This window comes from Pogona vitticeps, chromosome 6 (genome assembly GCF_051106095.1).
Source record: "Pogona vitticeps strain Pit_001003342236 chromosome 6, PviZW2.1, whole genome shotgun sequence".
Lineage (NCBI taxonomy): Eukaryota > Metazoa > Chordata > Lepidosauria > Squamata > Agamidae > Pogona > Pogona vitticeps.
The window spans coordinates 42,420,785-42,444,321 of NC_135788.1; the positions used below are offsets into that span (position 1 = coordinate 42,420,785).

Here is a 23,537-nt window from a genome sequence, read left to right on the forward strand (position 1 = left end):
CGTTGCCAGGATGGGGACACAACTGGTGATCTGATTTTATATATATATATATATATATAAAAAGAGGGGCTGATTTCAATAAAATATACAATGCAGTCTGAATCACACAGTAAGTTACCTGTCTGAACAAAGCACGGTGTTGGCCAAATTTAAAAAAAGGGGGGAGGGGAAAACTATTATCCATTTTGCAGAGGTGGATCATTAGTTCCCCTCCAGGAAGTTGTTAGACTTCAAATATCATTAGCCCTAGCCATCATGGCCAATGATCAGCAACAATGGAAATCTAGTCCAAACATATCTGGAGGGCCACACACTTTTCACTACTATACTGTAGACAGATACAGTGGTGCCTCAATTTACAACCATAATCCGTTCCAGGAGATGGATGTAACTCGAAATGGTTGTAAGTCAAAGCACCATTTCCCACTGAAATGCATTGGAATGCGATTAATCCGTTCCAGCCAAAAAAATAATACCCCCCCCCCGTTGGAAGGCACTGGGGCTTTTAAAAACAAACAAACCAAAAATAAAGCACACAGCAGCCCTATCGGAAGGCACTGGGGTTTTAGAAAAAAAACCAAAAATAAAGCACACAACAGCCATGTTGGAAGGCGCTGGTGCTGAAAAAAATACACTAAAACACAAAAAAAATCACAGCACAGAAAATCTACTACTTCTGTTTGAACCTCTAACCTGAAAAATATCTCTTTGCTGCTCCCAAAGGAACAACTGCTTTATGACAGCCAATGGATACGGTACTAGTTGGATCAGAAGCAGGAGCGGCAATGTCAAGATGTTCAAAAAAAGAAGATGCAAGTCATGTACTTGGGACTTTTAGAGCCTTCCTGGATCCCAATAGGTTCTCCTGTTTCAATAAGCCATGCAACCACAAAATGCATATGCTAAAAGTTGAGGAATTTATCATATTGCATTTGTTAATCAGAATGCTAATGGTCTTTTGCAATACACTGAGTGGCTTAAAGAGTAGTTTGCCAGCTGGATCTGAGGAGTGTTTCTAGACACAGGTCTCGTAGCTTTACCCATCAAAAGATAGTGTACAACTATTCTCTTTTCCTTTTGTGTGTGTATAAAGAAATGAGACCAAAGCTGCAGCAGGTTACAACTAGAAGGATTATAGGAGGAAGATGAGGTGAAGTTCCAGGATCGACACAGGGCAAATGCACCATAGAAGTCTCATCTGAAAATATCTTAAGTGCCCCTGTTTTGGAACACTGTGCCTTTTGCTTTGGTGCATTGGTTCCTTTTCACCTACAGACCCAATTGTTTATTAAGCACAAACCACAGTGACCATTTTAATGCTTTTATGCCAAAACATTCAAAGCCCATCCTCACACTGTTCTCTCTGGCTTTTCAACTGCTTTAGAAACCAAAAGGAATTTCTGTTAGGGATACAAAGCAGAAGATGGGGGCATAAGGATTTTTTACCCACTCTGACATTTGACCCTATCAATGTTTCATGGGGTGACAAAGGAACCAGAAAAGGGCAACACGTGACCCAGCAGGAAGAAGCAACCCTTGCAGAACAGTTTTAGCTGTCATCATTATTCCCTTTCATCTTCCGTCCAGGCAAAGGAAATGCTGATTTGTTCTGAGACTGAGAGAGTTTGCTTGCTAATACTGTTAAAGGCTCCACCAGTGTCTTCCCATCAGTTGCCATCACTTCCCACAGCTTGACTTTCTCAGTTCTGGCCCACTGCTGTGCTGCTTCGGTCTCCACTTGTCTCTCTTCCAGAAGATCAGTTTTATTGCCTAAAACAACAATGGATCCCTAAATGGAAGAAAACAGTCAGTTAGAATTGGGGGGTCCAGACAAGCTCAGTGATAAAATAAATGTCTCCTTCCAGCCCTAGGATGTCCAGTAATGGATTTAAGAGATGAGGGACTAGCAGAGAATTGTTTCCATTCTGAGGAGATCGTGTTATGCTCCACAGGTTAAACCAATGGAAGAATGCTTCTTTGAATGCCTTGGTGCTTTGATTCTTAGACATCACCTTTGTTGAACATCCTGTTTTGTTCTATTTCATATTATTGAGTGGACTGGAATTAAATCACAGAGCAGGCCTAAATGAATGAATGCCTGAACTGCAATTGATTCACAAATCTTTCTAAATTTGACTAGGTTTGAATTTATACCTACTTTCTGATCACAACTATTATAAAATATTCCTCTTTTAAGAATTCTTCTTGAAACTTTCTGGTACAGCAGACCCTTATTAAAGGATAACACTTGCCAAACTGATTAAGTGTCGAGGCTTTATGCTACACACAAGAACAGCAGATGAATAAATAATAATAATTTCAAAGTTATTTTAATTATTTCTTTGCAGAACGGGATTCAATTTGCTGTGACACTTAGTCCTTCTAAGAAGATCACACCTGCCAATTTTCAGAGGAATATCTGCAAGGAACTCTACAAAAGCAGCATTCACAGCCCCCCGCTTCTGGCAACAACATGCTTCTATTTGTAGATAATTGTTATGAAAATTACATATACCAAATTTTCAGATTGACAGGCACTCAAGCAAGAGTATTATAATAAAAACTGATTGTTCAAGGCTTTTGACTTACTTTGTTTTCTGCTCAGCTAGTATCAGAATCACAGAAAGTGTGACAGGATGGTGTATAGAGGGACAAAGGCAGAAGAACTTCATCAACTACAGTTCCCACAGGCATGAACAATAGGAGCCCCCCAGGTCCCATGTTGTTGTTGTTTAGTCGTTTCCTCGTGTCCGACTCTTCGTGACTCCAAGAACCAGAGCACACCAGGCCCCCCTGTCTACCACTACCATTGGGTCAAATTCATGTTGGCAGCCTCCCCTTAACTTTAAGGTGATACATTGTTATCTTGCATGCTTATTTCTGGTCTTTTGACTGCAATAAAACTGCTGCAGCTAAAATATGATCCGATCTTTATATAACCAATAAAAAGTTATTAGGAAGACAGGCAATATTAATACAGTATTAAGTTTAGAAAGCAGGGAGTTCAAGATGTTTCAGAAACATCCCCTTAAATAAAAGCAACAACCCAAGTTCAATTGGTAGTACCTATTAGTACCAAGTTCAATTGGTAGTACCTGATGGCAATTTTAATTGTATTTTAATCATTTTATCTCTTATTGTATTGAATTTTAATTGTTGTAAGCCACCCAGAGACCTCTGGGTAGAGTGGGCGGCATATAAATTCTTTAAAAAAAATATTAGAGTAGACACACTAAAACAGTTGTTGAACATTAAGTCAACACCTACAGACATTCCACTGATCCATTAAGTCTACTCTAGCTAAGACTACCAATATCTAAAAGGTTGAATCTAGATTCTTAGAGAACACCCACTGAAATTATTGAGACTTAAATTGACCACATGACTAACTCCACCCACCCACCTAGATGCCAATTTCAGCAGTTCTGTTTTAAGTCTGGACCTGTCTCAAAGCCTGAAGTAGTTTTAATTGTAGATCTCTGCTTAGGGTTTTCTGCACAGAACGGTGTCTGGGGTTGTTTGTTTTGCATTACATTGACCATCATTTGGGAAATACCAAGAAATATAAGGAACAGCTGCAAGCCCCTAAATAGCAGTGATCATCAGCTACTTCAAATGATTTAATTGCTATATTTTCTCTCCACCAAAACATGACGTAGGGTTGTTGCTATAAGTTGTGCTAGTTGCTCAGAGAGATCATACTAAGTCCAACATACTGTAGGCTTCAGCACATATGTATGATGTTGGAACTACAGTGGTGCCTCGCAAGACTAATTTAATTTGTTCCGTGGTTAATGTTGTCTTGTGAAACATTTGTCTTGTGAAACGCGTTTTCCCATAGGAATGCACTGAAATCTAATTAATGCGTTCCTATGGGCAAAAAAGTCAGAAAAAAGTCGAATTTGGTTTACAAAGGGTTTATTAAGTGCTCTTTAAAGCCATACATATTGTGCAGATGATTTTAAAAATTTCAATCAAAAAACTTTAAAGTTTTAAACATCATAGTAAAACATTTAAACATCAGCAAGCATGAGGCAGGAAGAAAAAACGGAAAACATTTGTCTTGGGAGGCACGGCCATAGGAACATTTGTCTTGCGAGTCATCAGCCGCCGCGCCCCCCCATTGCCAAAACCATTTGTCTTGCGAGTTTTTCTCCTGTGAGGCATTTGTCTTGCGAGGCACCACTGTACTGCTCATTTAGACTGCTGTTGGCTCATTTCAAAACTTCACCCTTTTCATCTGTATCTACAGCAACTATATTACCATATTTTTCTTTCTCAGCTCACTTTTTCCTGCTTGGCTTCTTTCCTCAGCTTCATCATCCCTCTTCTTCATATTACCATCTTTCTGGCCTTGCTTTGTTCTTCTTCTCTCCCCCCTGCCCTACATATTATTTTACTCTTTTTTTCCTCTTCCATCATTTTGCTTTATTCTCTCTGGGCAGAAACTTCTCTCTCGTCTACAGGTCATAAAAGAGTTCATCCTCCGTGTCTTAAATGTACAGTATCAAGGATGTAAGGGCTGTATAGCTCAGTGGGAAAGCACATGCTTTGCCTTTAGAAGGTTCCAGGTTCAATATCTAGCATGTCCTGATAAGGCTGGGGGGGGAGAACCCAACTGACTCCTGTCTGAACCCGGAGAGTTGGTGCAAGTCAAGACAGGCAATACTGGGCTAGGAGGAACAAGGGACAGCTTGCAACTTTACTTTTGGAAAAAAAAATGCTCTCTCATTCTTTCTAGTGTACCTTCCAAATATTGTTGTTTAGTCGTTGTGTCCGACTCTTCGTAACCCCATGGACCAGAGCACGCCAGGTACTCCTGTCTTCCAATGCCCCCCCCCAGAGTTTGGTCAAATTCATGTTGGTAGTTTCGGTGACATTGTCCAACCGTCTCGTCCTCTGTCATCCCCTTCTCCACTTGCCTTCACACTTTCCTAACATCAGGATCTTTTCCAGGGAGTCTTCTCATGAGATGGCCAAAATATTGGAGCCTCAGCTTCAGGATCTGTCCTTCCAGTGAGCACTCGGGGTTCATTTTTCAAAATGGATAGGTTTGTTCTCTTTGCAGTCCAGGGGACTCTCAAAAATTTCCTTCAGCACCACAGTTCAAAAGCATCAATTCTTCGGCGGGCAGCCTTCTTTATAGTCCAGCTCTCACTTCCATACATTGCTGGAATGTCCGTCCGTCTTGGGTGTCCCTGCACGGCACAGCCCATAGCTTCTCTGAATTACTCAAGCCCCTTCGCCACGACAAGGCAGCAATCCGTGAAGGGGTTGCAAATATTGCATCTTGCAAATATGGGTTGTTAATTGCAATCAGGTCACTTCCCATTTATGGCAAGGACCCCACCTCTCAGGCTGGGGAAGAAACATCTGGCCTAAAGTGACTAATTCCATTCCCCAAAGCCTCTTGGGGCATGAGCGGTTATTTGAAGACCATTTCATAGCCCCCACATAGCCGTTTTAGGACTGGCATAGCCTTCCCAACCCCAAAATAACTGAAAGTTATCTTCCCTTTTGAAAAACAGAAATCGGTGAAAATGGGGAGATCCAGTGCTTTCTAGAAAAGGCCATGCTTACTCCACTGGCAGTCAGCAACTCTTCTACTCCTCTCTGTGTTCCCTACCAGTTCCAGTGCTCCAGTGTCTTTTTTAAAATAAAGACAGAATGGAGGCTGAAACTATATAGGGCTACTGCAGCAGCTTTAGTCACTCTTACACTATGACGAGAAACAGGTCAAGGATGTCTATTCAGGGATTCTGCCAAAGACAATATAGCTTTGGCACAGATTTCAAAGCATTTAAAAACAGGCTGCACTTTTTAAAACAAGTTATGAAGTATGACTCGTTTTTATTCCACCACCTTATTCACCACTAAAACAAGGTCCAAATAAAAATAAACTTTCAAAGTCCACTTTGCTTCTTTTGAATCTTATTTTATAGAGTGGGAAACACTTGAACACTTTCCAAGATCTTTAAAACATAACCTCGTACTCCCACTCTGGAAGAATCTTTAACTTGTACAAGGCTGTAATGGTTCAATTGCAAGGAGACAACATTGATCCAAATAATTTGGCCATAAGCATGCCAAAGTGAAAGTGTTCATTGTTAGTATGATGGGCATTCAGACTTTGACCACTCACATGTGTAGTCAACCCTTGCTTCAAAGCAAAGGCTGGGAATACAGCTTTTCGGATAGCATATGGTCATCACCTGAAAATCAATGCTTGCTGACAAGCCCAACTACTTAGCTACAGACCAGACACTCATAATCTAAGCAGGAATGGAGCTCTGACCCTACAACTTTAGAGTTCATGCCTTTCCTAGAGCCTGGATAATGGGCTGCCTCTGGGCTTTGATCACTTTTCCTGTTGGGTGGAATGGACAGATAATTAAAACAGCCAAACTGATTAATCCCATTATATGGCAGACACAATGTGTGATGTGGTACAGAATTTAAGTACCCAGATGTCTAAGAAACAAACAGATAAAACAAGGAGACTAAGTCTCAAAATGCTCCCTTGATCAACAAATGAAAAAGGTTACTTACCTGTAAACATAGTTCTTCGAGTGGTCCTATGTGAATTCACACATTTATGGGTTTTGTCTGCACCTGCGCTGATGTTCTCGGAAGATTCTAGAGCTGAAATTAACAATTTAGTGGTGTGATTCCCCTAGGAGGCATATGCTCCACCCACCCTCCCTTCCCCTCAGTTCCTGAAACTTTTCCACCCGGCATAAGTATGACAAGTTAAGTAAGCCGTGACGGAAGAGGGGAGGATGGGTGGGTAGTGTGAATTCACAGAGGACCACTCGAAGAACTATGCTTACAGGTAAGTAACCTTTTTCTTCTTCTTTGTGGCCTCTGTGAATGCACACATATGGTTGACTAGCAAGCTTCACTAACCGGCAGGTGGGACGTCATGGAAGGAAGGATGCCAACACAGCTCTGCCGAATGAAGCATCATGCCTCGCTCTGACATCGAGCTGACAGTACTTAATGAAGGTCCACGGCATGGACCAGGGGGCAGCACGGCAGATGTCTGGAATGTCAGTGCCGCAGTGGAAGGCAACCAAGGTGGAGAGGGCTCTCATTGAATGAGCCATAAGGTGGTCAGGAGGTGATTTACCTGGGAGTCTATATGTGAGAATAATTGTAGAAACTATCCATCTAGAAATGGATTGAGGCAAAGCAGGGGTCCCCAGGCAAGGACTATGGAAGCAAAGAAAAAGTCTATTAGACTGTCTGTGTGACTTAGGCCTGTGTATATAAAAGGACAGTGCTCTCCTGATGTCCAGAATGTGGAGCATATGCTCTAGCGGAGAAGATGGGGACTTGAAGAAAGAGGGTAATATAACAGGTTGATTCATGTGGAAATTAGAAACTACTTTCACTAGGAAAGAGACATTGAAGTACAAAGTCACCTTGTCAGGGTGAAATTGGGTAAAGGGTGGGTCGCAACAAAAGGCAGCAAGCTTGCAGGCTCGTTTTGCTGAAGTAATGGCCACCAAAAATGCTGTTTTGTAGGTTAGCAGCTGAAGACTTGAGGAGGACATGGGTTCAAAGGGGGGGTCGTGTCAGGGCGTTGAGTACGACCTGCAAGGACCACTGAGGAAGAATACGTTGGAACAGTGGTTGGATGCTGTGGAACCCCTTGAGAAACCTCTTAAGTGTAGGATGCAAGAAAAGCTTTGCTGAGGGAGAGTTGTCCGGTTGGTGGGCAACGGTGGCGGAAATGTACACTTTTAGGGTGGATACAGTGAGGCCAGTTTCAAAGAGGTGAAGAAGAAAGGTAAGTAAAGTTGTAAGTGAAACAGGTATAGCAGGTAAGTTGTGCTCAGCAGAGTATTTAAGGAAAGATTTCCATTTGTTTTCCTACAGGGAAATGGTAGGTTTACGGGCTCGGCGTAAAACCGACATTATTTCAGGGAATTCCTCGAAGCTACAAGATTGAGGGAGTCCAGGTTGGGATGATGAATCATGCCCTGGTTGAGGGTCAGAAGGTCCGGGACCAGAGGGAGAAGAATCCAGTCTGTGGACATCGATACCAGGTGAGTAAACTACGGTTGCCGAGGCCAGTTCGGGGCTATGAGAATGGCATGCGCGTTCGACTGCTTGAGTCGAATAATCGAGCACTGGACAAGCAGTATCGGTGAGAAAAGGTAGAGGAAGTCCTTCGACCAATCCACCATGAAACCATTCCCGATCGAATCTCTGTCCGCTCTGGCTCTGGAGCAAAAGATCGGGCATTTTCGATTGCTGCTGAGAGAGATTGATTGACAGGGAGCCCCACCGATGACATATTTGGTGAAATATGGAGTCCTTCAAGGACCACTCGTGGGCTGTCGAACGGAGACGGCTGAGGCGATCAGCAATGTAGTTGTCCTCCGTGATAATATGGACTGCTATGGGGTAGATGTGCCTCTGATAACACCACTCCCAGAGGTTGACAGCAAGGTAAAGCAGGGAGTGGGAGTGAGTGCATCCCTGTTTGTTGATGTAAAAGAGTGCTGTTGTGTTGTCCATTGCTAACTGGACAACTTGTCCTTTGATGAGTGGTAGGAAGGCATGGAAAGTTCTGATGATCGCAAGAAGTTCCAAATGGTTTATATGGAGCGTTTGTTCTTGTTTTGACCACAGCCCATGGATCTTGTGGCATAGACAGTGAGCGCCCAGCTGGACGGGCTGGCATCGGTGGTGACCTGGATGGTGGGCTGGAGAGGTGAGAAGGGCCTGCTGGTTCACAGGTTCAGAAGGTGAGTCCACCATGCTAGCTGAGTGACCAGGTCGTGTGTGACTGGCAGTCTCTTGGTCAGAGGGTCTGACATGCGGTTGAACAGGGTGAGGAACCAGGATTGGAGCAGTCTCATCTTTAGTCTGGCGTGGAGGATCAACGATGTGGTGGATTCCATGAGGCCGAGAAGGCGCTGTGCATGATGAGCAGAGACCGTTTGATGGGTCTGAAAGAACGCAATTGAGTCCTTTATCTTGAGAAATCTTTTGTGAGGAAGAAAAGCCTTTGCCTGCAAGGAGTGAATCTGTGCACCAGTGAAGACAGCCGTCTGTTTGGGGAGGAGATGGGATTTTTGAATGTTTACATTTAGCCAGAGTCTCTGCAAGATGAGGAGGGTAAAGTCCCGTGCGGCTATGGCGTCGTGGTATGACGCCGTAACAATCAGCCAATCATCGATATAGGGGTAAATGATGATGCCATGGAGGCACAGATAAGCGACAATCAGTGCCATGCATTTTGTGAAAGTTCTTGGAGCTGTAGAAGGCCCAAATGGCAGGGAACAGTATTGGAAGGCAGCATTGTTGAAGTGAAAACAGAGATATTTTTGAAGGGATGGATGTATGGAAACGTGGAAATAGGCGTCCTGTAGGTCGATGATGATGAGCCAATCGTTCTGTGAAAGTAAAGGAATAATGGTATCCAATGTGAGCATCCGAAATTTACGGGGTCGAATGAAAGTGTTCAGGAGCCTTAGGTCCATAATAGGATGGAGTCCTGCGTCCTTCTTGGGAACAGTAAAATATTTGGAATAAAATCCGTTAAGCCAATCATACAATGGTATGGGAGCAATAGCTTGCTTGGAAAGCAGGATGGCAACCTCATCCTGAAGGAAAGGGGGAAAAGGTGTAGGGCGTATCCCAGGGGGGGCAAGGATTGAAATTCAATTCTATAACCCTGGGAAATAATAGTCAGGACCCAGCAGTTGGTGGTAATAGAGTGCCAATAAGTATGATGCCAATCTGGTTTGGAATGACCGTGGAGTATTCTGAAAGAGAGGGAGGCAGGAAGGAATAGAATCACTATGGCTTACCCTTCCTTTGGTTCTTGGGAAGGGGTTGACGCCAAAGTGTTGAACTGCGGGTACGAAAGGAAGGCAGAAGCGGCTGCGGGGTTGATGGAGACCTGTCTAATTGATGAGGTCAAAATTGCTTGTAAGGTTGGTATAGCTGATACTGATATTGAGAGTATGGCCGAGAGTAGGGTTGATTGAAGTGATAGTTGGAATTAGGATAGATGGAGAATTGTTGTGAGGAGTATGACTTTGCTGTCTTGCACATCTTATGAAAATTCTCCATGGTCTCATCGGTTTTGTTATTGAATAAGCCAGTACCATCGAAGGTTAGATCTTCGATGTGGGACTTGGTATCGTTGGATATAGTGGATGATCTGAGCCATGCATGGCAACAAATGAATATGGATGATACCAAGGTCTTCGATGCAGCTTGCGCCGCGTGGTGTGCAGCAAGTCTTTGGTGCTTGGCTAAAGTAATGGCTTCAGCATGGATGTCAATAAGATCAGACTTTACTGACTCAGAAGCGGTCTCAAGAAGAGGGAGAACCTTGTTCCAAAGGTGCCGTTGATATGCCCCCATAGTAGCTTGGTAGTTAATATTCAGAAGGAGGAAAGACTGTAAGGAATAAACTCGTCTGCCAAGGATGTAGAGCTTCCTGCCTTCTTTATTCATGGGGGTGGCTTTGGACTTGGTGGATCTTCGAGACTGACTAGATTCCACTATTATGGAATTGGGGAGAGGATGTTTATTAAGAAATTCAATGTCGTCGCCATGGGAGTTCTAAAGACTTTCAGTTCTGCGGGAGATTTGCATCATTAGGGAGGTTTATCCCATGTATCCTTAATAAGTTGTAATACGGATCTATTAAAGGAAAGACTGACTGGCAAGGTCGTTTCGCAGAGGATGTCATCAAAGACAAGGTCAGTCTCAGGAGGGGAGGTTCCCCAACCTGAAGATGAAGGGTGTGAGCCATCCTCGATATGAAATGAGAGTAAGAGGAAATATCCTCCAACGGGGAGGAGGGTTGATTGTCCTTGGTCCCATGGGGGGTAGGAATGTCAGGAGAGGAACAGTGGGAAGAGACAGACTGATTGTCGTCAAAGGAAGGTTGTGAATAAGGTGATATATCATGATGCTGAGGCTCATAAGGGGAATGGTCCTGAATATTACGTTGCCCCATGCTATTGGGAGTGGTGTAGGATTCCCACGGTGATGGAATTCTGGGCTGAGATGATGTTGGGGCCAGTGATTGTTTCTTGGTAGATCCTCGCTCTGGAAAAGGGAAAGATTTAGATCGTTCAGGGGCGAAGCAAGCTGTTTCTGTTGGTCAGCATGATATTGCTCAAAATGGGACTTCCAGACGGCAGGGTCAAAAAACTGGTATGGCATCATTGGGAATGGGAAGAAGTCTCCGAACAGAGTAGGTATCTGTGGAGAGGTATGCTTTCTTTTCTCTGTTCATTTCCTGGGGGAATGGGCAGGAGATTTTGGATTAGAGACCTGGGTTTCAGCTGCCCTCCCTGGTGCAGTGTTGGAATGGGCTGAGGCCGGGCTGGATGGTAGCAGAGCCGCAGGATGGCCAAAACTTGGTGTAAGGCTCGAAGCCATAGCAGAAATCACAGTTTGTTGGACATCCTCCTAATCGGAGGCAAAGTCATGATTGTCTGATGGTTGTTGTGAGTTAGCACTCTCAGAGCACAGAGTGCTGTCCTTTGAAGATGCCAGCCACAGAGACTGGTGAAACATTAGGAAGAACAACCTTCAGAACACGGCCAAAGAGCCCAGAAAATCCACTACCACCATTAGATTCTGGCCATGAAAGCCTTTGCGAATTATCATCCCTCGAAAATTCCTCCAAAACTGGGGGAGGAAGGAAAGACTGAGGAGGCTGGGGACGGGCAGGTCTATCCACTGTGGGATTTTTGGTGGTGGATTTTTTCTTAGAGGAAGGAAGGGGAGGTTTAAAGGATTTGGTCGAAGTTTTTTACTTTAAGATCTTCTTTTTCTGCTTTGGGTCCCTAGGAGAAGCGGGGACCGCAGCCTCAGAAGAGGGCTGAGCAGCAGGGATCCTATCAGTCAATGAAACAAGGGATCTCACCGAGTCTCAGGGAGGGGATGGAGGATTCATCACGGTTTGCCAAAGGTAAGAACGGAGTCTCTGGAGGCGTTGCTTCAGCGCTGGGCGAGTGACATTCTTGCAAGCAATGCAGGAATGTGTGGGATGAGATTCGCCCAGGCAGAAGAGACACTGATTGTGAATGTTGGAGAGAGAGATTTTGTTAGGACAAGAAGTACACCATTTGAAAGGAAATTGATAGTCCATATTACTATGATAAACTCTAAGCAGGAAAGGGAGAGAAAAAGATATTTCCCACTGCGAGATAAGAAATACAGTGGTGCCTCGCTAGACAATGATAATCTGTTCCACTGAAATCGCTGTTTAGCAAAATCATTGTCTAGCGAAAAGCATTTCCCCATTGGAATGCATTGAAACCTGTTTAATGCGTTCCAATGGAGAAGAATCGCCGTTGTCTAGCGAAGATCAGCCATAGGAAAGTCGCTTTGCGAACCGCCGGTCAGCTGTTTAAATCTCTGACTTGCGAAGCTTAGGTCCCGAAAAACACCTGTTTGCGAGCACGGAGGGAGCTGTCAAAATCATCGTCTAGCAAAAATCAGTTTGCAAAGCAGGGACCAAACATTGTCCAGCGAAATTCCCCCATAGGAATCACTGTTTTGCGAATCACTATAGCGATTGCAAAAAGCCAATGTCTAGCAAAAAAACTGTCATGCGGGGTAACTGTCTAGCGCGGCACCACTGTAGTAGACGAGAAATGAGTCCTTAAAAGGACTGTTGTGTTAGCTAAAAGCTAGGAAAAATATAGTAGAATGAGAAGAAAGCTCCGGTCTTCCTAAGAGAACTGAACAGCTTGGCGGAAAAGAGGAACTGAGGGGAAGGGAGAGTGGGCGGAGCATATGCCTCGTGGGGGAATCACACGACTAAATTGTTACTTTCAGGTCTAGAATCTTCCGAGAGCATCAGCACAGGCACAGACAAAACCCATATGTGTGCATTCACAGAGGCCACAAAGAAGAACTACTGAGTTTATCTTAATAATGGTTGCTGGGTGGGTTTTTGGTTTGGTTTAGTTTGGTTTATGTGTGATTGGGGGGCACAAGGGTGGGTTTGCATCTGAAGACCTTGCTTCTCCTTGTTTTTATCAGAAAGCAAACATATAAGGAAGAACCTATGGCCTGGAGGACTGTAAAAGATAGGAAACTATCAGCAATCTATTATGAGAGAAAAAAACGTTCTCATTAAATGACAAAGATTCCATTATTCTGAGAACTGGCACCTTGTGACTTGACACCATGATATCTATGTTCCATGCCTCCAGGTTCAATCCAGACTTAGTCATACTTAGAAGAGACCCACTGAAGTAAATTGGACTTAAAAGGAATTATGACTAACTTAAGTCCTGCTGATTTCCATTGGTTTACTCTGGGTATGACTAAGTCTGGACCCAATGCTTTTTCTTGCTCAGCCTGTCTGAAAACTATCTACCTTAATATTTAGAGAACTTGGAATGTGGAATGAGTGCTGCTGTATGCAATTCCATTCAAACCATGTATGAAATAAATGTTTAATTCTCAGCTGTTTCAGTATCAATAATAAAAAGAGGCTGAAATAGAAGGAAATACTTGTTCAATGGTTGTGGTCACACAGTGAAACAGGGAAGGGAACAAGCAGACCCTCAAGTGCAGGTCTGACGGGAACTACAATTCAGCAATATCTGTGATGCCACACAAATGACTGGAGTTTCAGCCCAACAGCATCTGCTGGTTTCCAAATGACCATTGTAGAAGAGTTGTTCAATGCTCACAAAACTGACTCTGGGTTTCTAAGAACCACTGCCCCCCCCCAAATCTAAATCTTACAATGTCCTTTGTTGAGAATTGAGAAGTCATTTCTCTAGTTTATTATACTAGCTTTCTCATGCATAATATAGCACTGGAACAATACTTAAGAAGAAACCCACTGATTTTCAGTGAGGCAATTTCTAAATATGGATACTGTACTGCATGTTGTATTTTGAATGTACAAGAATATTTCTAATAACTTTTTCTGCTATAAATGCATAATTGGGATTCTGTCCAACATTGTAAAGATAATAAATTTGACAATATTTGAATAGTTCTTCCGCACAAGAATTTGACTTTGTAGTGTGCCATTTTGACGATGTATCATACAAAACAGAGGTCACTACTTAAATAGTATTTTTTACTATTTTTGTTTTTTATTTTGCTGTTTTAGCAATCTGACCTGAGACTTGCAAATTATGATCACTAGGAGGCACTCAAGGGAGACTATTTGTTTTTCCTGAATGTAACAACCAGTTTTCTGTACATCAGACACCCTTCATTCCGCACCTGCTTAATATGTTATGTCGTAAATGCTATCAGCCCCAGCTAGTATGGACAAAAAGATCAGGATGCTGGGATTTGTAGCCAGCACATTTGGAGGTACCATCTTGAGGAGAGCTGACTATACAGGAAGATGAATCAAATAGTTATTTGCCTCCAGCAAAGGAACTATGACGTTCAGGTCTCTCGGTGTAAATGCACATTCGTAAATTAGGAAGCTGAATCAGCATTGCTATGGCAACTAATTATGTAATAAGGTAAGGAAACAAATTTACTAGCAATCAAAGGTGTTGCCATGTTATAATAACAACCCATTGCCCTCTCCTGTCCTTTTCATAGTCTCATTGTACTTGTTGGCTTATAAGACAGGTACACACCCTGAATCAGTAACCCATCTGGGCAGCAACCAAAGCTACCCTGCCTATTTCAGCTGCACTACTCAGATAATCAGCACCATCTGCCCATATGAAAAGGAGGATTAGGGATGGGCAAAATCCAGATTTACTCCTCCCCAATTTCTTTCTTGCAGCTTTGGAACTGGGGTCCAGAACAGTAATGTTCACAAGTTCTGGATGAGTTGTGAAAGGCAAAAAATGTTTTTGCTGTGCTCATTGGATAAATCTTTCTCAAAACCATTTTAATTTTACTCAAGTCACTTTTAATCACATATTCACCTCACATGTGAGGTGAGAGATGTGCTGGACCTGCTCCCTGCTTCACCATTTTCAACACATAAAACCAAATCTGAAGATGTGGACACTACAGTGGACCCTCTACTTACGGAATTAATCCGTACTGGAACAGTGGCTGCAAGTCGAAAAGTCTGTAGGTCGAATCTCCATTGACCTACAATGCATTGAAAACCGATTAATCCCATAACCAGCAGTTTTCATTCTATTTTTGTTCCATTTTGGTTTTTTTCTGGTCTGTAAGTCGATTCTCCAGCTGCAAGTCGAATCTAAATTTTGTGGCCAGAGAAGTCTGTAACTCGAAAAGTCTGTAAGTCGAGCCGTCTGTAAGTCGAGGGTCCACTGTAGTCCCTCCTCCCCCACTGTTAGCCAGAATCCAAAAATTTTTATTGACCAGGACCTAAGTATCCCTTAGTATAGCTTTGTATCATAGCTCTTTAGCCTCATTTCTGCACAAATATGCCTTCAGCTGAACTGTAGGACTTTATTTTTGATAGGGGAAGATAACCTGTGGATCTCCAGATGTTTCCTGATCCTACCTCTCATCAACCTCATACAATGCAGTCAATGCCTAACAGGCATAGGAACTATTGTCCAATTGATATTACTCTATTTCCTCCTAAAACCAAAGAAGCTATTTTAATTGGAAGTCAATGTTTCTATTCTATTCTGATTTTAATTTTAAAAAACTTTCCTGAGCTAAAGTAATTAAAAAAAACAAAACTGCTAAAATTGCTTCCCACATCCACAAGAGGGTCCTGTAAACTTTTTTTTTCTTTTTAAAGACGAATTGAGAATAAGGGCATAGAGAAGGAGAGCCCTCCAAAGTCCAGTTGTGAGCTTGTTCAGTTCCTGGAGATCTGGAAGTTGCCCTCCTCTACTCTATAGACACAGAAAGGCAATGTGAGAGTAAAATGGAACACCAAGGCATTTAAAATGATGGTATTCAGAGTATAGTCGGAGACTCTAGTTCAGATTTTTGAATTCTCCTCCATGTTTCTGAAAACAAACACTGCTTGCAAATGGTAACATATGATATATCAGGCAAAAATACAATAAAATATATAAAAATATAAAGACGACAAAAACGTTGTGGCACCTTAGAGACGAACAGTTATATTTTAATGTATAAGAGACATAAGAGGAAGTGGCCTTGTCCACGAAGGCTCACATTAAAATACAGCAGTTAGTCTTTAAGGTGCCACAATGTTTTTGTCTTCTTTATTTTTCTTTTATTTTTGTGTGTTAGCAAAGAGCAACACAGCTACGTCTTCTAAACCCACTATCAAGGAGATGGGTTCTGACCCCATACTTAATACAAGGATGAATTCAAGGGTTTAGCCCCAAGCCACATTACACTCCACTGCAATGAAGCCCTTTCCACCTTTCCATTCTAGCCAGGAGTCAAGTGTGTGCACAGTCAGTTCTCGTCAAGGTGGCATTCTCCAGATGTGCCAATGACAACTCCCACAATATCTTACTATTGGCCACAGGGCTGATGGGAGATGTAGGCCAAAACATCTGGAGAGCCAACACATAAAAAACAGAGAGGGAAAAGGGTGTAGGAGGAGGCCCTCTTTATAGAATGGCTGGAATCTATTTCCTCCTTCTATCAAGCTCAAAAAACACAAGCAAAGCCAAATCAATCCTTACATTTTATGATGTGACTGTTACATTGCAGGCAGTGGAAGACAGTTTTTTCCCACTGCACTGATCAATGCAACTAGGAAGCCCCGGCTATTATGTAAGAAGTTGCTCTGACAACAGCCAGCATTATGTAACTGTAGCTGCATACACACTGCTTTTCAATGGCCCCCAGATGAGTGCTTTCTTTTTTGTTAGAGGCACTTAGTTAAGAGATCCATTAGGGACAAACACACTCTCTTGCTGTATACAGTATATACTGCTGGAAACTACAGGATGCCCTGTGCTGGAGATACCATTCAAGGTTGCTGAGTCACAGACATTCTGTTAATCAAACTCAATCAATTTCAAAGTGAAGGATCTAATTCTGCAGTCACTGTGGAACACATCCAACTACGGTATATTCCCCCAATTTCCTCCTAAACTCACTGTCTCATCACTGCATTCATTTATTACTGTTACCATTTCTATGCTACTCTTCCTTTCTGGCGAAAGATTCCCTGAAACAACAATCAGCCAAATGCATACAAAGGCAAAAATCAGACATGCTGTGATAAATACAGCATATTTTAAGAATCTTTACACAGTTCTTGATGTTTCTAAACTGGGTATTTCCTATTATTCCCATGAACATGATTGTGACGTACAGAGAGAAAGTGTGCCGTCCTCAGCAGAGAAAGGAGAGGAGGAGACATCAGGATGTGTAGAGGGAGAACTCATAAGGATAGAGGAAGATGAGGTGAAGGGTGAGAAGGTGGTAAGAGATATGTTTGGCGGAGGATAAGGAGGGGGACAAAGGGAAGAGCAAGATCTGATACTATGGGAGGAGGTTATAAAAGGGGATGAAGAAGTGCGGGCATTTAGAGTGGAAGTAGACATGAAAGAGAGGAGCAGGAAAGACAGCGCGGTACAGAAAGACAGTGTGGACAATCGGGCTAATAAGGTTTGTGACCTGCTGAAAGAATTCCCAAACCTCAAAACAGGAGGAGGGTTACTTCCGGACCCCTCTTCTCCTAGAGGAAAAGTAGTGAACCCCTTAGAATAGACTGCCATGGTCTATCCCCGCAACCAAGGTGGAGGGAGGAAAGTGATCAAACCCAGTCCTGTCTGCAACACACCACCCATGGGAGGGGGATTGGGCGAGACACCCATGTTGTGGAACTATGTGCGCAGTGAGGAGTACCCCAATGTGGTTGATGACCGATTGCAAACGTTTTGGTCCAGCCCCGATGTGAGAGATGGACTATGTACCCCTGGATCAAAGATAATGAGTTATGGAATAATTCCTGAGTTAAGTAGTTTTGACCTGTTTGATCTTGTTAGTAAAGAAGCAGAAGAGAATAAAGTTAAAGTTGTTGAACAGTTCAAATCACCTCTCATTCCTGCCAAAATGAAGGAACCGTCACCAATTCAAGAAGAACCCAATCACAATGAGACTTTATTCTCATTCTGTAGTCACCCTTTAGGAAGGAAACACATGTACAGATGCATTATTTGAAAAAAGGGGCCCCCAAAGCTTCACAATTTTTAAGGAAAAGAGAGGATTATAGGCAATGTGTCCATGTGTGAGAGGCAAAGATACATCTCCTCTGTGCAGTCCTTCCAGTGTCCATTGCCAAAATCTGCTCCAGAGGACTCCTGAATTCTGAGGAGCAGATGGGGAGACATGCAGCAGCGACAAAGCTGAAGTCACATTGTTCAAGTAAGCACACAACTCCCATAATGCTGGATGCAACCCAGAGCACAACCTCTTTCCTACATTCTACAAGTTGCTCTGCTTTCTTCTGCGCAATGTGACACTCTCTGTAACATGAGCAACCATACAATCTGGTGGTTAATTCTCCTGCATCCATCACATTTTCTGTATAATACTTCAGAAGCAAGTGAAGAACGCAAATATTTGGTTTTTTACCTCTTTTTTGTCTCTAAATTTGTCAATCTCCTTCTTGAGCGAGTCAGCTATCTCAAAGGATTCCAGGCTGTTCACAGCATATACCAGAACAAAACCATCTGCAATGGAGAAGTAGTGCTTGGGGAATTCCTCTTTCCCTTGCATCCCTTTGGTGTCATAGAGACGCAACTGTTCCTTTACTCCTCGATCTGTCTCAACTAAAGCCACATACACGTCTTCTATGGTTGCAAAGCATTCTGCACCTATTATTTTCAGAAGGACAAAATTCACCCCAAAATATAAAATATTCAAAAGCACATCCTGCGTATCAAGTGGAATGTTGCTTTCTTGCACATACAAAGGATTGTCTTAATGATCAAAAATTTATACAGATTTTGATTCCCATTCCCCATTGACCAGATCCTGGTTTTCCTAGTGTTCTGTGGCCTAAACAAGCATGCACATGTCTTATTTTATTGGAGTGGTGGTGGTTTGTTGTCGGTTTGTTGGTTAACATTTTAATATTACTGAGACTTATGGACCAAAAAAAGGAAGTCATGAGAAAAGTACAAAGTTCAATAAGAGGAACATCATTTGGATATCAGATTGGTGCACAACACAGACATTAAGGTGGAACAAATGCAGCATCTGGAATGAGCCCTACTTTCTAAGAATGCTCATTAAGCTCTTAGGTACTAACGCACATGCTTTTCCCAGTAGAAAGCAATGCACATTGACCTCTTACAGACGTATCCTTCAGGATATGAACTCTGGTCCTTGTGCAAAGGCATTGAGAAAAATGTGTTGTCCTATAGTTCCACCAAAATGATTCTTTGCTCTCCACCTCATTATGTGGTACCAATAAAGACTACCCTCTGACATTATTTGGTCCCAGTCTCCAGAGGTTGTTTAAGAACTGAAGCACCAATACAAGTAGTGTTCCCAACTTGTGAGGTAAACAACGGACAGAACTACAGCTTTGGTGCCTTTTCCTCTCTTCTCTTGTTGCTTATCCCCTTCCTCCTAGCTCCTAGATATAAAGGGGCAGACTCACATGGACACAATTGCACATACCAAAGCCAGTTTAGGGGTTTCTGTAACTCATTTAGGACTCTCTTTGCTGCTCTATCCCTGAATGGACTTCCTTGAGGAATAAGTGTACATTTCCAAATTTTACCTGGAAAAGTACTTGTGTGTGCTATGCACCATCAAGTCACATCTGTCTTGTTATTATAGCATGGCATCTGACTTATAGTGACCCCAATAGGGTTTCCAAGATATGTGACACATAAGGAGCTGTTTTATCAGTGCCACCTCTTAGTGAATTTCTATGGTTGAGTAGGGATTTTGAACCCAGATGTACCGAGTCCTAGTCCACAATACCACACTGGTTCTCTATCCAAAGTTGCTACTCCTGTTTAGCAGCCATGAGCTCAGCGCTCGTCTGCTGTACACTGCAAACATAAAAAATAAATATTCTCATAGGCTAAACTATCCACAAACAGCAGTACAATGCTTGCCCCTCTCCAACTGTACCAAATTCTGTATCACTAGAGGTGAACAACACTTCACTTGGTTCATATGCAACAATAAACAATATAAAAACCATTTATAAATACTATTGTTATGATGTTGCATTTATTAGACTAGTTTATTTATTTTAAAAGGCAACATTTGTTTTATTAGCTTTTTCAGAAAAAAAGGAAGAACTTATTTCTCTTACCAACCCTATGATTACCATAGAGGACCTGTTCCAAAATGGCTGTCTTCCCCACTGAAGCCATTCCGCAAACTACCACTTTGTAGCCCTTCCCCATTTTCTTTCAGGCTGTTTTAATGGGCCAAGCAAATCCTGTCCAAATAATACAAAAATTAAAACATTTGCAAATATTAGTGGAAGGTCAAAATTGAAAAGACATGACAAAGGCCAACATTATTACTCTACTTGAAACATATTTTTATCACATTCTATTAATTTGGATCTAATTAATGTTCTTCTGTTATCAAACTGTTTCTGTCAGCAGCATAGAAACTGGGTGATTCTCACTCTCATTCAGTAGCACCCCATCCCACCTCACCTCAACCCTATTTATTCACCAAATGAGTACACTGTTACATGTCGGTCAGTGGTGGGATTCAGCAGGCCAACAAACAGTTCTGCAGAACCAATAATACGTTAGCTACCGGTTCTGTAGAACTGGTGCGAACCTGCTGAATCCCACCACTGGCCAGGATCAGTGGTGGGATTCAGCAGGCCAACAAACGGTTCTGCAGAACCAATATAACATTAGCTACCGGTTCTGTAGAACTGGTGCGAACCTGCTGAATCCCACCACTGATGTCGGTCAACAGTACAGTCTATACAAAATGACAGCAGCGCTTCAGATAGACTCGCTGGGACAGATCCAGAGACCTTCTGTATACAAATTGTGTGCAACACCAGTAAGATGTTATATTTACACAAAAATTGCATACAAATGACATCACCAACAAGAGTTTCTGAGTTTCAAAGACTCACATACTGAATAATATAACAGAACAATAACTGAACAATGCCTTAAAGTGCTGTTCAAGAAACAACCTGCAGTCTGTCAATAGGCCTTCAGACAAGGCAAAGAAATTATTTTAAAAATATGTTTTAAAGTGATGCAAAGCATCACTTAGGGTATACTTATTCCACATATTAGGATGTGAGAAGTTTCTCAACCGGCTCTTCATAGAAGGAAAAGAAAATATTTTATTTATTTTTACATGTGATGCAGCACAACAGTGATGGTCTACTCTAGTTTTTTTAAAAATCACTTCCCCTACTAAGGAACAGAGAAAATGTTCAATTGGTCAAAATATGCCCATCTTAACACACCCGTAATTGATATAAAATTGCAAAATGGGAAGAAGCAAAAAGTATGGCCAGATATAATGGCCATTGTCCTTGAAGACAGTTTGCTTGCAAAACAGATATTACAGACCTGGAAGCAGCCTGCCATCAAGAACAATAACCTTTATATCCTGCCAGATTTGGGAGACTTTTGCTTCTCTGCTATCCTATGCCACCTAGGCCCAAAGAACGGGAACTTAGAAGTGTACTTTTTCTATAGCGTTTTGGTGATCCAATAAATGCATTCTTCCCAGAAAACTGGTATAAAACATGCATAAACCCCAGCAGCATAAACAGGGACAGAAAACATGGACTTTAGTCAGTGAAGGTCTCGCTCACAGAAAACACAGGCAAGATAGAGCTGTGGTGCTACCTGCTACACAACTTCCAACACCAATTACATTTTAAAAAACACATTTTATTCCCCCCCCCCAACCAAAGAAAACCCTAACTTACAAAAGCTGGAGTATTACTGAAAATATTACTGAAAATATTAGACAGGCAGTGAGGTGCAGTGGCTAGAGTGCTGTACCTAAACATGAAAAGCCTTACTAGGGTGTTGGGACTGGAACATGGGATGTAACGGTTCCAAATTCCTTCCAGCAGTAAATCTGATTGCAGGGCCTTGACTAGTCCCCACCTCTCAGCCAGATGTATCAGAAAGAGTTGTTGAGAGAATAAAATGATACAAGAAAAACTACACACACCATCCTGAGCACTTGCATAAGTGCAATGAATAAATAATAAAACCCCATCTTAATACTATCATACACAAGCAGACTTAGATAATAAAAGTGAACATCATTTATGTAACATTAAAACCTCAAAAGACTTGAAATACCTGGAATACAAGTAAACTACAAAAAGCAATAATAAAATAAACATTCTGCCCAATCTCTCAAATACAATGTTAAAGCAACATGGGAGCCTTTATTGTTTCTGCCACAAGAGCCTAACCCAGCAAACTTCCCCTGAAAATTTTAGTAAGAACAGAACAGGAAAAAACATAACTAGTTTTGTACCTGAAGCTGTTTTCCGAGAAACGCGTTAGTCTACTTCAGCAAGGATATCACAAAGAAAGATATTGTACCATTTTTATGACTGATAGGTGTGCTTCAATGTAAATGTTTGAGGATTAGAATCCATTTCCTCAAACACCAAGCCTGAGGAACTCCCTTCCTTCAGGATGCCTGAAAGGGGGGGGGGGGGAGCAGATTGTAATCCAGGAAATCTCAACACTGAAGTACTGTAAATCTTTTAGTTTTAAAGGCATCCCAATACTTTATGGTATGTGCATGGGAAACTGTAAATCTTTGATTTGAATTGACAGGGTTTGGAAACACTGCAATAACAGAATTCATTTGGGTCTTTAGATAAACAATTAAGGTGTAATCCTATAAAAGTTTCTGCTTGGACTCACATATACTTTCATAGGAGCTCAAGCAGAAACTTCTATAGGATTATCCCTTAATTATTTATAAAGGATCACTTTACTCTTCTTTTCCCACAAATAACTTAATCTGAAATAAAAAGCCCACTTCTCCCATAATACCAAATCTAATTGCAAATACCTCTTTACCCCCACCCAAAAATACATTAAAAGATTTCAAGACCATATGTATGGGCTAGATTGTTCAGCTTAAACGTTAAAACAGGATCTCACAGTATATTCATTATGAACCTCACCAGTTTATCTTAATTAAATAAATTACACTGTTCAGCTGAACCTACCGAAGTCCCCTTTCAAAATACAGTAAACGGGACAGTATTTTCTCAGGTGAAAGCAGATTACGTGCGTATGAAATATACCTAAGGCCTAATCACTCCGATTTTAGGTACCAAAACAGATTGAGGCTACTGGCTTTTCTGTTTCCACTTCCTTGTAACTCACAAAGAACACCCCATTCTGGGTAGGATTTCTATCATAATTTGAAATAAGACGCACCACTGGTTTCCAACGTCAAATCCAAACCGTAAAATGTGCTAAATAATAAAGACAAGAGTGTCTGTGAGCATGTCCAGAGCGTATTCGCTGCCTCCTCACGCGTTAAAAGTCACATAAAACGACTCGACCTCTGCAATTAAGGAGAAATGTAAACAACCCAAATTCGAAGCCAGGCTTTCTCATTTGAATAATAAACCTAAGAGAAGAATGAGGGGTAGGGAGAGGAGGTGGAATCTCTTCAACGTTCGCGCTCCCCCCCAG

General features: G+C 42.1%; 1 protein-coding gene across 6 annotated transcripts; it reads right to left on the minus strand.

Annotated features, from left to right (window-relative positions):
* Window positions 1-1,305: 1,305 nt before the first annotated feature.
* NKIRAS1 (NFKB inhibitor interacting Ras like 1) lies at window positions 1,306-23,537 on the minus strand. Of its 6 annotated transcripts, none has more exons than XM_020807557.3 (5): window positions 23,277-23,521; window positions 22,354-22,521; window positions 20,177-20,305; window positions 18,475-18,716; window positions 1,306-1,789 (listed from the first exon to the last, which is right to left on the minus strand). In XM_020807557.3, the coding sequence occupies exons 3-5, from the start codon at window positions 20,268-20,270 to the stop codon at window positions 1,550-1,552; spliced, it is 576 nt and encodes a 191-aa protein (XP_020663216.3). In that variant the 5' UTR covers window positions 20,271-20,305; window positions 22,354-22,521; window positions 23,277-23,521; the 3' UTR covers window positions 1,306-1,549. The 6 variants fall into 6 exon arrangements, with proteins under 6 accessions (XP_020663216.3, XP_020663203.3, XP_020663224.3 ...); XM_020807544.3 differs by having other exon boundaries at window positions 23,063-23,521; XM_078377290.1 differs by lacking the exon at window positions 1,306-1,789 and adding an exon at window positions 18,313-18,365 and having other exon boundaries at window positions 23,063-23,537.

Coding starts and splice junctions, on each gene's coding strand:
- NKIRAS1 (XM_020807557.3), bottom strand. CDS start 20,270: ATGGGGAAGGGCTACAAAGTGGTAGTTTGCGGAATGGCTTCAGTGGGG. Junction 18,717..20,176: donor CTATGGTAATCATAGGGTTG/GTAAGAGAAATA, acceptor TGAAAATAATAG/GTGCAGAATGCTTTGCAACC. Junction 1,790..18,474: donor AATTTAGAGACAAAAAAGAG/GTAAAAAACCAA, acceptor TCTTCCATTTAG/GGATCCATTGTTGTTTTAGG.